The 14375-nt window shown below is 40.6% G+C and overlaps 1 protein-coding gene across 2 annotated transcripts in view; it reads right to left on the minus strand.

The window, feature by feature from the left end:
• The window catches only part of Mfsd6 (major facilitator superfamily domain containing 6), a 109795-nt gene that overhangs the window by 27604 nt on the left and 67816 nt on the right, over positions 1-14375 (minus strand). For both annotated transcript variants that reach the window (XM_008835617.2, XM_008835618.3), the window contains exon 3: positions 13272-13369. In XM_008835617.2, the coding sequence (XP_008833839.1) occupies positions 13272-13369 (98 nt within the window). The remainder of the gene's footprint in view (positions 1-13271; positions 13370-14375) is intronic.

Here is a 14375-nt window from a genome sequence, read left to right on the forward strand (position 1 = left end):
TACTCTTTCAATTTCTTTATGTGTCATGGGTCTGTTTAAGCTGTTAAATTTTTCTTGGTTTAGTTTTGGTGGTTCCCATGCTTTTATGTACCCATCCATTTCTTTTAGGTTTTCAAATTTAGTAGTATATAGTTTTATAAAGTATTCCTTTATAGTGTTCTGGATCCTTTTGGTGTCTGTCGTGATGTTTCCTCTTTGATCTCTGATTTTGTTGATTTAGAGGTTCTCTTTCTTTCTTTTGGTTAACTGGACTAGTGGTCTATCAATCTTGTTTATCTTTTCAAAGAACCAGCTCTTAGATTTATTGATTATTTGTATTGTTTTCTTTGTTTCTATTTCATTAATTTCTGCTCTGATTTTTCTTATTTCTTCTTTGCTGTGTTTGTGTTTCATTTGTTGTTGCTTTTCAAGTGTCTTGCGTTGCAATGTTAAGTCATTTATTTGTCTTCTTTCTGATTTTTTAATGTAGGCACTTAGAGCTATAAACTTCCCTTTAAGGACTGCTTTCAACATGTACCAGAGGTTTTGTTATGTTGTATTGTCCTTTTCATTTAGTTCCAAGAATACTTTTGTTTCTTTCTTAATTAATCCTTTGACCTATTCATCATTCAGGAGTGTGTTGTTTAATCTCTGTGTGTTCATGTGATTACTAGGGTTTCTTCCAGTGTTGATTTTAAGCTTTACTGCATTGTTGTCTGACAGAATGCATGGAATTATTTCAATCTTTTTGTATTTGTTGAGGTTTGCTTTGTGCCCCAGTATATGGTCGATTTTGGAGAAGGTTCCATGGACTGCTGAATAGATAGTATTTTCTTTGGTGCTAGGGTGGAATTCTTGGTAGATGTCTGTTAGGTCCATTTGATATATGGTATTGTTTAATTCAGATGCCTCTCAGTGAATTCTCTGTCCTGTTGACCTATCTAATGGAGACAATGAGGAACTGAAGTTCCCTACTATTAATGAGTTGGGATTAATCTGGGTCTTTACATCCTGTAGTACTGCTTTTCTGAAGTTGGGTACACCAGAGTTTGGTGAATATATGTTCATGATTATAATATCTTCTTGGTTTATTGTTCCTTTGATCAGAATGAAGTGGCCCTCTTTATCTCTTCTGATAAGATTAAAGTCTATTTTATCAGATACTAGAATTGCAATGCCTGCTTTTTTCTTAGTACCATTCGCCTGATATGTATTTTTCCATCCTTTCACCTTAAGGTAGTGCTTGTCCTTGAAAGTAAGATGAGTTTCTTGCAGACAACAAAAAGATGGGTTTTGTTTCTTTTTTTTTTGCCTTTTTGAGACAGGGTCTCCCTGTAGTCCCAGCTGACCTGAACTCACTATGTGGACCAGGCTGGCCTTGAACTCACAAAGATCCGCCTGCCTCTGCCTCCCAAGTGCTGGGACTAAAGGCGTGAGCCACCACACCCAGCACAGTTTTGTTTCTTCATCAATTTGACTAGTCTGTGTCTCTTGACTGGGGGGTTCAGTCCATTAATATTTAAATTTATTAATTAAAGTTGTGTATTGAATCCTGTTATTTTTATTTCTGTTCACATTCTTGATATAGCTGTGCATTTCTACAATTATACCTTCATTGAATTTCTTTCTGTAACCCCTGGTGTATAGTTTTTCCTTTCTTCAGCTTTTTTTATTGCTTCAAGAACTCTCTGAAGGGCTGGTTTTGCGGACATGAATTCTTTCAGCCTATTTTTGTCATGGAAGATTTTTCTTTCCCCTTCAACTATGATAGACATTTTGGCTGGGTAAAGTAATCTGGGTTGGCATCTGTGGTCATTTAACACTGGGAATACTTTGGTCCAGGCTCTTCTGGCTTTCATAGTTTGCAGTGAAAAGTCAGCTGTAATCCTGATGGGTTTTCCTTTACATGTGACTTGTTGTCGGGACTCAGGCTTGCTTTGCTTAGCGGGGGACCTGCTGGCTTCGGGGCAGAGGGTCTGATCGGCGACAGAGTCATAAACTCTGGGATCTGTGTCTTTGCAACAGGACAATTTATTTTAAAATTCAGATGTTTTTTATACATCCCAAGGAACTAGCAGTCATGTGGGATATGGCAGTCATATACAAAGATTTAGGGTACAAAGAAACAGGACTTTTAATCTGTTAGTTGGTGCCAGAAGGATTCTTAAACTTTTACTCAAGGTTATCAATGCCAATCCAGTAATTTATTGGCCACAATGTTTTCTTTTTTAGAGCTAAGAGATGGTGAACTTTTAGCTTTTAGCTCATGGGTAAACCTTTAACCTGGCCTAATCTCTTAGCCAGGGATACCTGAGTTATTTGTTCAGGACAAGGAGATGAGCTAAGGGTTGTTGACCAAGACATTTTCCCACAGAGCAGGGAGCCTGCACTTTTATGACCGGGCTGCTTCCTCCTGCCAGTCTAGCAGTGTTCTGCAAGACAGGGATTATCAGAGCCACTGTTTTCAGTGCCTCTCCTGTTAGTAGAGAATGCAGCCTAGACCTATAAGTTTTAGCTCACCTCACCCTAGGGCCTGGCATCCTGGTTTACTACAACTTGTTTTTCTTTTGTAGCTTTCAGTATCATCTATTTGTTCTGAATGTTTAATGTTTTTACTATGATGTGCCATGGAAAGTTTCTTTTCTTGTCCTGTCTATTTGGTGTTCTATTTCCTTCTTGTATTTGTATGGGCATGTCTTTAATTTGGGAAATTTTTTTCTACAATCCTGTTGAAGATCTGTTCCATACCATTATCTTGAGATTCTTCTCCTTCTTGTATGCCTATGATTTGTAAGTTTGGTTTTTTTATGGTGTCACACAACTCTTGCATATTCCATTCTTGTGTTTTCTTAAATTTTTCATAATCTTTGCTTGAGTGGTCTAATTTGTCCACTTTATCTACCAGTCTTGATATTCTCTTTTCCATTTCATTCATCCCATTGGTGAGGCTTTCTCCTCTCATTTCTAATTGGCTTACTGAGTGTTTCATTACCTTCTTCATTTCAGCCTGAGTATTCTTCAATATTTCTACTTCTTTTTTTGAATTCTTCTTTTGAGTTCCATGTCCTGTGTTATCTCTAGGGAGTTCTCATTGTACTCATCTGGAGGACTATTGGTGCTTGGTGGGGATATGTTATTTTGGTTTTTCATATTATTATTTTTCCTCTTGATTTTGAGAAGTGAATTTCTTTTGTAGTTTCTGATTCTTGTGTGAGACTCAGCCCTTCATTTGTTGAGTTCAGATCTGCTTCATTTTGTAAACCTTATGTGCCTTTGTGGTTTACTTGATGGGCATGAAAACCTGGTTGTTTTAGGCTTCAGGTTCTCTCTTTTGATTTTATATTGGAGTGGTCTAATTGCTTTTGTCTTCAGGAGTTTCCACAGTGGACCAAGTGAGCTGAGGCTCAGATGCTCTCAGGGTTTCTCCAGGAAAGTTGCTGCCCTCAGGAATTTGGGGGCTGGGCTGGCCCAGGAGCAGGGCCCAGGAAAGGTGCTGGTCTCAGGAAGCTGGTGGGTCTGCCACCCAGGAATGCAAAGGGAGGTGGGAGCAGGGATAGGCCCCTAGGGCTCCTGGGGACTACTGGGAAGAAATGGTTTTTCTGGATACAAAGGTTCAGGAATCAGTGGTGGCTCTGGGCAGAGAGGTTAGCCCAGGTGTCTGGGGTGCCAAGACAAGAAATGGGCTGGTATCCAGCCTAGGGAGAGAGATACAGTGGGGGAGTTGGGAGGGTGGAAGAGGCTGGGGGAGTCAAGGCGGGGTGGGTGTGCTGGACATACCCAGGAAAGGTGCTGGCACCAGGACACTGGAGTCTGTGCAGCCCAGGAAGCAAAGGGAGTGGAACTGGGTTGGTCTGGATGCAAAGGATCAGGAAGCTGTGGTAGCTCTGGGCCAAGAGGTTAGCCCCAGTGTCTGGGGTGCCAAGATAAGAAATGGGCCAGCGGCCAGGCTAGGAGGAGAGAGGCAGTGGGGTAGCTGGGAGGGTGAAAGAGGCTGGGGGAATCAAGGCACAGTGGACATGCAGGACTTACCCAGGAAAGGTACTGTCACCAGGATGCCAGAGGCTGTGCAGCCCAGGGAAGTAAAGGTACATGAGGGTGGGACCAGGCCCAGAGGGCTCCTGGAGACCAGGAAAGGTGCTGGTACCAGAACCCCCAGAGGCTGTGCAGCCCAGGGAAGTAAAGGCCTGGTCCAAAATTTTTTATATGCCCAGAGAACTCTTTACCTTATAATACTCTGAAGCACACATTTCAAAATTGTCCCATCTTGGCCCACAACAGTGTTCTACTGAAAGAAATGTCATGCACAAACAAGAAAAAGAAAATCAAACCATCTTCTCGGATAGACAGTTGCTCTTTTTAAAATACAGCTTGGGTTGGGGAAATTATATCTTAACAGCTGGGAGTGGTAAGAAACTGACATTCAAAGGAATGTCAAAGGAACTAGGACTGTCTGTTTTGTTTTTCTTCTGCCATTGATGGTGCATGCTTACTGAGCAAAATATAATTATCTCTTTAGTACCACTCCACAAATTCGGCTGTGACAGACCTTTTCCACTGAGAAACCAAAGCACACATTTCAATTAGTTCAATATGCCTCCCAAATGTGTGGCTAGGGAAAGCTTCAGGAAGATCAACCTGATGTATACCAATAAGACACTACTCTTCAGAAGAGGCCTCCACTGGGCAGGCAATAAAAGCAGTCTGTATTGGTTTAGTAATCCTACTGTCATAACAAGTAAGCCTCAGACTCTTGCTTTTGCATAGTAAAAGCTCTCTTTTCTTACTCACATAAACTCTAGTGAGTTGGAGACAGGAGGCATGGCAGCTCTGCTCCACACAAGCATTCCTAGACCCTATTGCCGAGACTGCCTTCTTAATGCCTCATCACCCTGGGTCTCAACATCCAGCTGGCAGAGGAAAGATGAGATAGTTGCATGTGAGAAATTTTATGGGCCAGGTTGAGAGGTGACGCATCATTTTTGCTCTTACTTCACTGGCCCAAACCTACCCGGCCACACTTAACTGCAAGGGATATTGGAAAAAGAGAACCTAGTCCATGAGAAAACGAAAATAACAGGTGAATAGCAAGCCAGCCTCCCTGTCTCAGTTAGGACCACCAACAGCAATGGACTGTCTAAAAATAGCAGACAACCCAACAAAGAGCAATGCACCTAGTGGAGGCAGCACAAGTCTGCAGTGTCACAGGAAAGAGGCTTTATATTAAAACCAACAATTATTGTTAAAGGCCCACTCTGTACATCTACCAATGCACAGCACTGTCGGCATCTCCTTTATGTATTCATTCAGCATTATTTATGGAGCACCTATACTATGTACCTGATACCATGCTTTGAGAGCCTAACAATAGACAAGAAATGTCTCCAACTACCACAGGTCTTATGAAACCCTATGATATATTCATGCAGCAGTAGGTGAAAAAAGGACAGGATTTATCTGAAAGAGGAGTTCACCGAGCTCCTTGAGAATGAACCTACCCAGCACTTGGTATACTCAACATACACAGCACACCCAGCTCCTAGCAGCAACAGAATGAAAGGACAATAAACTGAAACTAGCCAGAAACTAGGCAGGCAGTGATCTGCATGTTAAGAGATGAGGGAGTAAGCATCTGTGGGCAAAAAGGTAACCTAGGTACGGTTGGAGAAAACTTCCAAATTCTATATACAAATAAAGGTAGACAGAGGAAATAAAACAATAGCTCTCTTCTACATACTTTGGATCACAAATGAAACAAGTGAGTTCTATTTTTAAAAAAGATCTATATATTATGCAACAGTGTTGTAGGGCCCTTATGAGTTTTACATGCTGCCATTTTGCTTTTCGCACATTTCATTGTTTTAAGATTTTATTTACGTTTATTTTATATGTATGTGTGTTTTGCAAGTGTATTGGTTAAGTGTACTTGTGCATGCAAGGCCGGAGTAGGCCCGAGGAGGGCATCAGATCCCCTGGAACTGGAGTTAAGATAGGAAAGAGAGCCTGGCCCCTGTGGTGGCACACGCCTTTAATCCCAGCACTCAGGAGGCAGAGGTAGGTAGATCTCTGTGAGTTCAAGGCCAGCCTGGTCTACATAGTGAGTTCCAGGCCACTAGGACTACTGGGAGACCCTGTCTCAAAAAGACAAAAAAATTTAAAAAAAGATAAGAAAGAGAAAGTTTATTTCATCTTACGCTTCCAGATTAACAGTCATCACTGAGGGAAGTTAGGGAAGACTCTTGAGGAAAGAATCTACAGGCAGGAACTGAAACAGAGATCACAGAGGAACGCTGCTCACTGACCTGCTTCTTCCCATTTGTGTTCAGCCAGCATTCTTTTAAAAAATTTTATTATTTTTATTTTATGTGTATAAGTGTTGCCTGCATGTATATAACTGCACCTGTGTCATGCAGTGCCCTTGGAGGTCAGAAGAGGACATTAGATCTCCTGGAACTGGAGTTACTGATGGTTGTTAGCCACCATGTGGGTGCTGAGAATCAAGCTGAGGTCCTCCACAAGAGCAGCCAGTGCTCTTAACCACTGAGCCATCTCTCCAGCCCCTATCAGCCAGGATTATTATACAACCCAGGACCACCTGCACAAGGATGGTACCACCCATGAGAGGCTGGGTCATCCTACTCCACTCATCAATCAAGATCCCTACAGACACTGCTACAAGCCAATCTGATCTGGGGAATCCTTCAATTGGAACTCCCTCTTTCCAGGTGACTGTTGGCTGTGTCAAGTTGACAATAAAAACTAGCCAGCAGTGTTTAATGTCAAAGCTTGGCAGCATGATATGCTATGCACAGTGTCCCAGGTGGCCACACATGAGAACTACTTTTATTTCAATGCCAGTAAAAATGCCACTTCTCCAAATATTACTTTAAGAACAGGATGTACTGAGTAGACATGAGTCCTACATGCTTTAGTTATCAGGCCTTGGAACCTAATTTATGGCCAGGCTATTATGCATAACTGCAGTTTAATCTCTCAGAAGGAAATCTTTTTTTTAAAAAAAATTTTCTTCTTGAGACACGGTCTCCCTGTAGTTCCAGCTGGCCTGGAACTTGCTATGTAGACCAGGCTGTCCTCAAATAGAGAACTACCTGCCTCTGCCGCTCATGTGCTGGGATTAAAAGCATGTGCTACCACATCCCACTAGAAGGGACTCTTTTAAAGTATATTTCCCTTGGCATTTTTTTTTTTAATTTAAAAATTTTTAATTTTATGTGTGAATGTTTTGTCTGCATGCCTGTAAGTACACCATGTGCATGCAATGCCTGTGGAGGCCAGAAGAGGGCATTGGATACCCTGGAGTTACAGGTGGTTGTGATCTGCCATGTGGGTGCTGGAAACTGAACCCAGGTTCTCTGTAAGAACAGCAAGTGCTCTTAACCAATGATCCATCTCTCCAGCCCACATTGATTTTTATTTATTTATGAATTATTTTACTTTTGTTATTGTTACCTAACATATATTAGACACTATGTGTCAGGTACTGTGCTAAATCCTTTGCATTAACTGGTTTATTTATACTCTTATCAATCTCTTCTATAGCTCATGATTGTGAGGCTTAGAGAGATTAAACATGTTGCTGAAGGATGCAGACAGAGCTTATAGGTAGGGTTTGGGATACAGAGCAGAGAGCACTTTTGAAGTCCATATTGTTGTAGACTTTGGTAATCCCCCTCAACTAATTTTAAGAATGAGGTGAACATGTAAGTGCAGGAACAAAATGTACTGTGTTTTCACAGATGTGCTGAACCTGTACAGTAAGACATTGTCCTTGGATGACCTAAGACAGAGAAGGTTCAGATTTCAAACTTTCTACAGACACCTATACATTTCTGAGGTAGAACTTCAGATATTAATCAGGAGACTTCAGAACTGGAAAATACCAATTACAGTACCAGACTATAAAACTGATCAAATAATACACATTTATCTTCCTATATGCACAAACCTTTGGAGAGTTCAAAAAATGTAAGGCATGGTGCTGGGCATGGTGGCACATGCCTTTAGCCCCAACACTAAGGAGGCAGAGGCAGGTGGATTTCTGTGAGATCAAGGCCAGCCTGGTTTATACAGCAAGTGCCAGGTCAGTTTGGGCTGCAAGAAGTCAGTCTCTCTCTCTCTCTCTCTCTCTCTCTCTCTCTCTCTCTCTTCTCTCTCTCTCTCTCTCCCTCTCTCTCCATATATATATATATATACATATATACACATACACATATATGGCATGGATTTTGTATTCAAGGGGTTACACTAAAGAAACAAAACTAATATTTGAGAACAATTAAATTCTAAACTATATAACATCCTCCATACATCTGAAAACAATTAAGAAAAATCTAAAAAGCTAAAGTAATTGCCAAAGGATTCTTGGAGCAGAAGACATTTCAAATAGATAAAAAACAGACAAATTTTTACTTTGAATCAAATGTTTTAGAAGAACTTTTGCAACTGTAGAATATGTACCACTGTCTTTTGTATGCCAGTTTACTGACTGAATTTGTCTATCAGTTATTCATGTAGTAGACTTCATGTGTTTCAAGGTGTTAGCCAGACAGAAAATTTCTAATATGGATGATAACACTGTCAGATAAGGGCTGGATGGTAATCCTCTTATAATTTTTCTATGTTATTCCAGAACATAAGAGAAAGGAAAACATGGTTCTTGGGCATGTTGTTTAAGACAGTAAAACCATAAAGATCAGTACAGGCCCTCCTACTGGCAACAGAAAAAAGCTGTCTTTCATCAGAATCTTAACCCCATTTTCCCTGGTACACCATCTTACAGAGAAAGAGCTGACCAGACCTTATTCTTGGCTTTCAGGACTGATACTGTTAATTCAAGTAACTCAAAAGGACCTCTTGCAGAGGACCTAGGTTCAGTATATAGCATGTATATTGGGTAGTTCACAACCACCTATAACTCCAGTTCCAGGAGATCCAACATCCTTTTCTGACCTCCATGGGCACCTGCCCACATGTGATGCAAATAAATTCATGCAGGCACATATACACATACAAATAAGTATCTTCAAAAGGACCTCTGTAGGCAGCTGCTATCTGGCTTCATCCTCCATGTAAAACTTTTTTTTATTACGTTTATTTATTCATTACTTTTGTGCATGTATGTATATGGGTACATGCATGCGACATCATTCATGGAGGTTAGAGGACAACTTGACAGAGTCACTTTTCTTCCACCATGTGGGTCCCTGGGATTGAACTCAGGCCATTAGGCCTGGAGGCAAGTGATCTTACCTGCTGAGTCATATCACCAGCCCTCCTTAAATATACTTTAATAGTAAGAATAATTTTAATCACATTATTGCTGAGTTTTGCAACAATTTACTATAACCAATCTCCACACAGGAAAGGAGCACAACAGATTTGATTTTGATTTTTATCAAATGATTACAGTCCTGAGTGTTTAAATGCTTCTTGTGTAAAAGTAAAGGTGAAAATTCATATGAGTTTTAAAAATTAGATCTTGAAGAATAAAGTAAAACTAACCTTCACACCCTCACCAGCATCTAGTAGTAGTTTCTAGCACTCAGACCCACTCTCTTTTGAAACAATTTACAGACTCCTTATGAACAGGAAAAATTCAGATGCTGCCACTAGTTGCCTACTGAATCACAAGCCTCTGCCTCTGCCTCCAAGTACTGGAATCAAAGGTGTGCACCACCATGCTGGTCATTTCATTTTTTTAAAGACCCTCTTGGGCCAGGGAAATGGCTCAGTGGGTAAAGGAACTTGCCACAAAGGCCTGCATACCTGAGTCTGATTCCTGAAACTCCTAGTGGAAGGAGAAAATCAACTCCTGAAAGTTGTACTCTGACTTCCCGACACGTGCCACCTGCATTCAACCCCCCCCCCATAATAAAATAAAAAATTTAAGACAATCCTCTTGCCTCTTGTGTGGCACTAGTAAAAAACAAAAAATAATAATAAAGTGACAACTATTCAGTTTATCAGTGATGACAGTTAATAACCCCCCAACTCCCGACTTCCCAGTCAGTGATATCTTTTTTCCTGCCATGCTGGGTCTTGGCACATGCTAGGCAAACACTATCCTTAAGCCTCACTTCCAGCCTTTACCAGGTTATCTACCATGACAGTGGGCTTGTTCTATCATTAAATCAGTGTTCCTTACAATGATTTCTAGTCTTTATTACATCCTAACCAGAGGCTCCTTGAAGGCCAGGGACTTTATAAAGTTTATTTGGGCAAGCCCTATACAGACAGCTGAATCAAGACAAACCTTTCAGTCAGAAATGTATTCCTGTGATGTGGGACTGAGCTCACCCGGATGCTCTATTACCTTCTGTGGGGGTGGGTGTATGTCAAAGGCAAGGGATCTGTGCAGCCCAAATATTAGCCCTCACTTCTGACAGGGAATGAAGCAATCTCCTTCAGCTTTAGACACAATGAACTCTAGGGAAACTGGCCACAGAGCCCTCTGCTGGGCTAGGAGACATGCATCCTTCTTACTTGCTTCAGATGAGCACTGGGCTTCCACTGACAGGGGAGAATAAAATGAAGCACAGAGGTGTAAGTTATAGCTGGCCACGGGAAGCAGAATTCCTGTGTAGATTTAGGACATGCCTAGCTCCCCATACAACACATTCTGAGGTGCCTACGAGTATCAGGAAAATATGTCCCAGGCAGCAGCTTGGAATGGCCACTCCATCAAGTCATATGATGCTCATCAGAGCATTACATGGCACTCGTGTTCCTGAAGATGCCACTCAGATTTTGCCATCTACCCTTTGGCACATGGCTCTGCCCCATACCCAATAGATAGCTGCTCTCTATAGGCCATGTGATGGCTTTCTGATGACTCTTCAAACTCCAGCTCCTATGTGGTTTCCTTAAAGAATTTCTCAATAAAATTTTCAGCCTTTCACCCCAATTCACAAAGCTAATTACTCCTCTACTGAGCTCCTTACCACCCAGCACATTTTTCTGTGTCCATCTCACACTGTGTAGTAATTATGTGTTTATACATCTGACTTCCAGAATACATGGCCAGACCTTAGCACCTGAGTTAAGTTTTTAAAATGTTTTGTTACATTCAGCATGGTGACTCTCTAGCTCATAGTAGGCACCTTACACATCTTTGATAAACCAAATGGATGTGAGGTTTTAATTCACAATAAATAGCATTTGTTTTCCTTTCTGATAAAATTCTTCTGTTGTTCCTTTAACCATTTTGCAGATATCTTTTTTGGTTATTTGTTTGCTCTGGTTTTTTGAGATAGGGTTTCAAACTGTAGCACAGACTTCCTTTGAACTCACAGAAATCCTCTTGCTTCATCTTCTTGCCTACTGGGATTACAGGTATGAGTCACCATGCTTGACTTCATGAGTGCTCTTTTTTCTCGAGTCTCTTATGCAACCTGCCCTTTTCTATCTAATTTATATTCAGTTAAAAGGAGAAAAATAATATATACATGTATTATTGAAATATACTTTTTCAGTAGGTATCCATTCTTTTATGGAGTCTGAACACCCTTGTGTATCAACAAATAAAGCAATTGGGCCAGATGAGGAGAGAATAGGAACTTTAAGTGGGAAATGCCAAGGTCTCAGTTTTCCTCATGAGATTCCTCTGCAGCTCGTGTTCAGTGCTTTACTATCAAGGGACACAATGCTGAGATGTGTGCTTCAGCTCAAAACCTTCCAGGACTCTAATTATTACAGGCAATTACCTATTTCTGACAAACAATAATTTGCTGTTATATACTCAATTTTGTCTATATTTGTAAACAAATTTTCTCTTGCCAATTATACCATTGTATCAGATCTGAGAAAAGTACCTTTAAGGTATGTATCCTTTTGAATTATATAATTAAAAAAATAGAAGTGATAAGAAAAGATGTTCTCTTCTTTTAAGATTTATTTATTTTGTATGTATGTATGTGCCTGAGTGTATGTATGTGTACCCTGTGCATGCACAGACCAGAATAGGGTGTCAGATCCCCTGGAACTATAGCTATAGGCAGTTCATAACTGCCTGGTGTGGGTGCTGGAAACCAAAGTCGGGTCCTCAGAAAGAGCAGCAAGTGCTCTTAACCGCTGAGCTTTTCGTTGTCATGATGGAACAGGATGCAGGAGATTGAATTTTGTAGTCTACTTAGATGAACAACTGTGAATCTTTCATTGTAAAGGCTCTAAATCAGGACAGGAAGTTGTGTTGGCTAAATTGCACTTACATCCTTTGGGTTAGGAAATAGTAATAGCAATGTCTAATAAAGCTAATAAAATTATGAAATCACAGGCTCTTTAGTATGATAACTTAGGAGTCAAGATTGTTACAGTTCACTCAACTCTGGTGATCTTGTCCTGAGCCTTTATCTTGATCACCATGCCCATCATTATACAGGCTGACCAAGCTGCTAGCAGGGCTTTTAGAAAGTAGTCAGGACCATGTGCAGTAATATGTCAAGGAGCTTTGAACACAGATCCATGTTCTCAGTATTCTTAAACCAGATGGCAAAAGCCTCCCAGAAAAATCTTTCAGAGTTATATCTTTTTAGAAAATTTTATTATTTTATGTGTCTGTTTTGTCTGCATGTATGTAATGCATGCAATGTCCACAGAGGCCACAAGAGGGTGTCAGATTCCCTGGAAATGGAGTTATGGATGGTTGTAAGCTACCATGTGGGTGCTGGAAGCGAGAACCTTGGTCCTCTGGAAGAGCAGTCAATGCTCTTAACCACTGAACCACCTCTCCAGCCCTCAGAGTTATATCTTGAGAAAAACTGCAATGAAGCAGGAGTAGGAACTCAGTCCAGGATTTCTAAATCTTTGATTAAAGATTTAGAAAGTTTACATAAAAACAGTTCCATGACTATCAAACATTAGTTATAAACCACCAGATGCAATAAAAATAACTGAAGAGAGAAAATAATTATAGCCATCTTAAAAAAATACGTACATGTAATCTAAAAACCATGTATAGTTAATCTAAAAAATTAAAAGCACCTAAGCCTTTGAAAGATAAATCCTTTATATTTTAAACCACCTTTGAATGCCTACACCTAACAGCTGCACAGAGGAATTTACTTTAGAGTTCTTTTTTCATTGTTTCATCACAAGGGTGTGGGGTAAATCCAGCTTTGTTTAGCTTAATACAGGATAGCGCTCAGGGTAACTAAGACATCAGCTCTTTCTTAGAAACCACTTCAAGATCACAGAACAGTGGATCTCCTGAAGGTCACTGGGCTGTTACATAGTCATTGAAGATAGAGAAATATTTCTAATTCCAGCTGTTAGCTTACCTTGAAGAACTTCCATGGGGAGAACAGTCCAGGCATTTTCCAGGTAGGAGATGTAAATATAGCGAGCTGTATTGCAGGCCAGGCCAATGTACAAAACCCTGAAAATGAAACAAAAGAAAGTTGAGACCCTAGGATGAAGCACAAAATGTGAACATTACATAGACTTCCTCTCCTCAAAACATCTGTGATTGACAGATATGTTCCAAACTCAGGATCAGGACGATAAAAGACAAACCTAACCACCAATATAGGAATAAGGCTGTTTCTAACATATCTATCGGCCTTCAGCCTTTCTCAAATGCTTAATGTAAAAGCCAACATTACCCTTCCTGAAATTTAATTAGTAGCAGAGATGATGCTTTTTTTTAAAAGATAGTATGGGCACAGGGCCAACTATAATGACACTGATGGCTTCCTTCCAGGTGGCTGTACAGTAAATATGACTGGGACTGTAGCCTTCACAACAATGGGGTGGGGCTTGGATAGGGGATAGTATAAAAATGATACTATAAGCCTTGCTTATGATATGCAGGTCACCAAAGAGTTTCATAAGACTCTCAACATCACTGGAAACCATCCCTGAAGGCTGAATAATAAACTATTTAGAAATCAAATGTTTTCTTCTTCCTCCTCTTCCTCTCCCTCCTCTCCCTCCCCCTTCCCACCTTGAGACAAGGTTTCCCTATAGCACCTCCAGCTGACCTGGAATTCGGCTATGTAAACTAGGGATTTGCCTGCCTCTGCCTCCTGAGTGCTGGTATTAAAGGCATATGCCACGACACATAGCTTCAAATGTTTTCTTACCAGTTCAACTGATACGTTTGTTAGTTTAAAAATTATCTGTGATATCATGTTCTTACAAAACAGATAAATATACATTAACTTCTAATATTACTACCACCAAAAATATGAGTAAAAACCTAAATGAACAAAGACTACTGAACAAAGACCACAGCAGTGCAGCAAGTACTTAGAAGCCATGGTTGCTGTGGCTCAGTACATCCTGATGACAGGGTGTTTCTCTCTCTCTCTCTCTCTCTCTCTCTCTCTCTCTCTCTCTCTCTCTGTGTTCATACATGCATGGGGAGCACAGAAGACAATCTC

The sequence above is a fragment of the Nannospalax galili genome, unplaced genomic scaffold (genome assembly GCF_000622305.1).
Source record: "Nannospalax galili isolate Female #2095 unplaced genomic scaffold, S.galili_v1.0 scaffold115, whole genome shotgun sequence".
NCBI classification, from domain to species: domain Eukaryota; kingdom Metazoa; phylum Chordata; class Mammalia; order Rodentia; family Spalacidae; genus Nannospalax; species Nannospalax galili.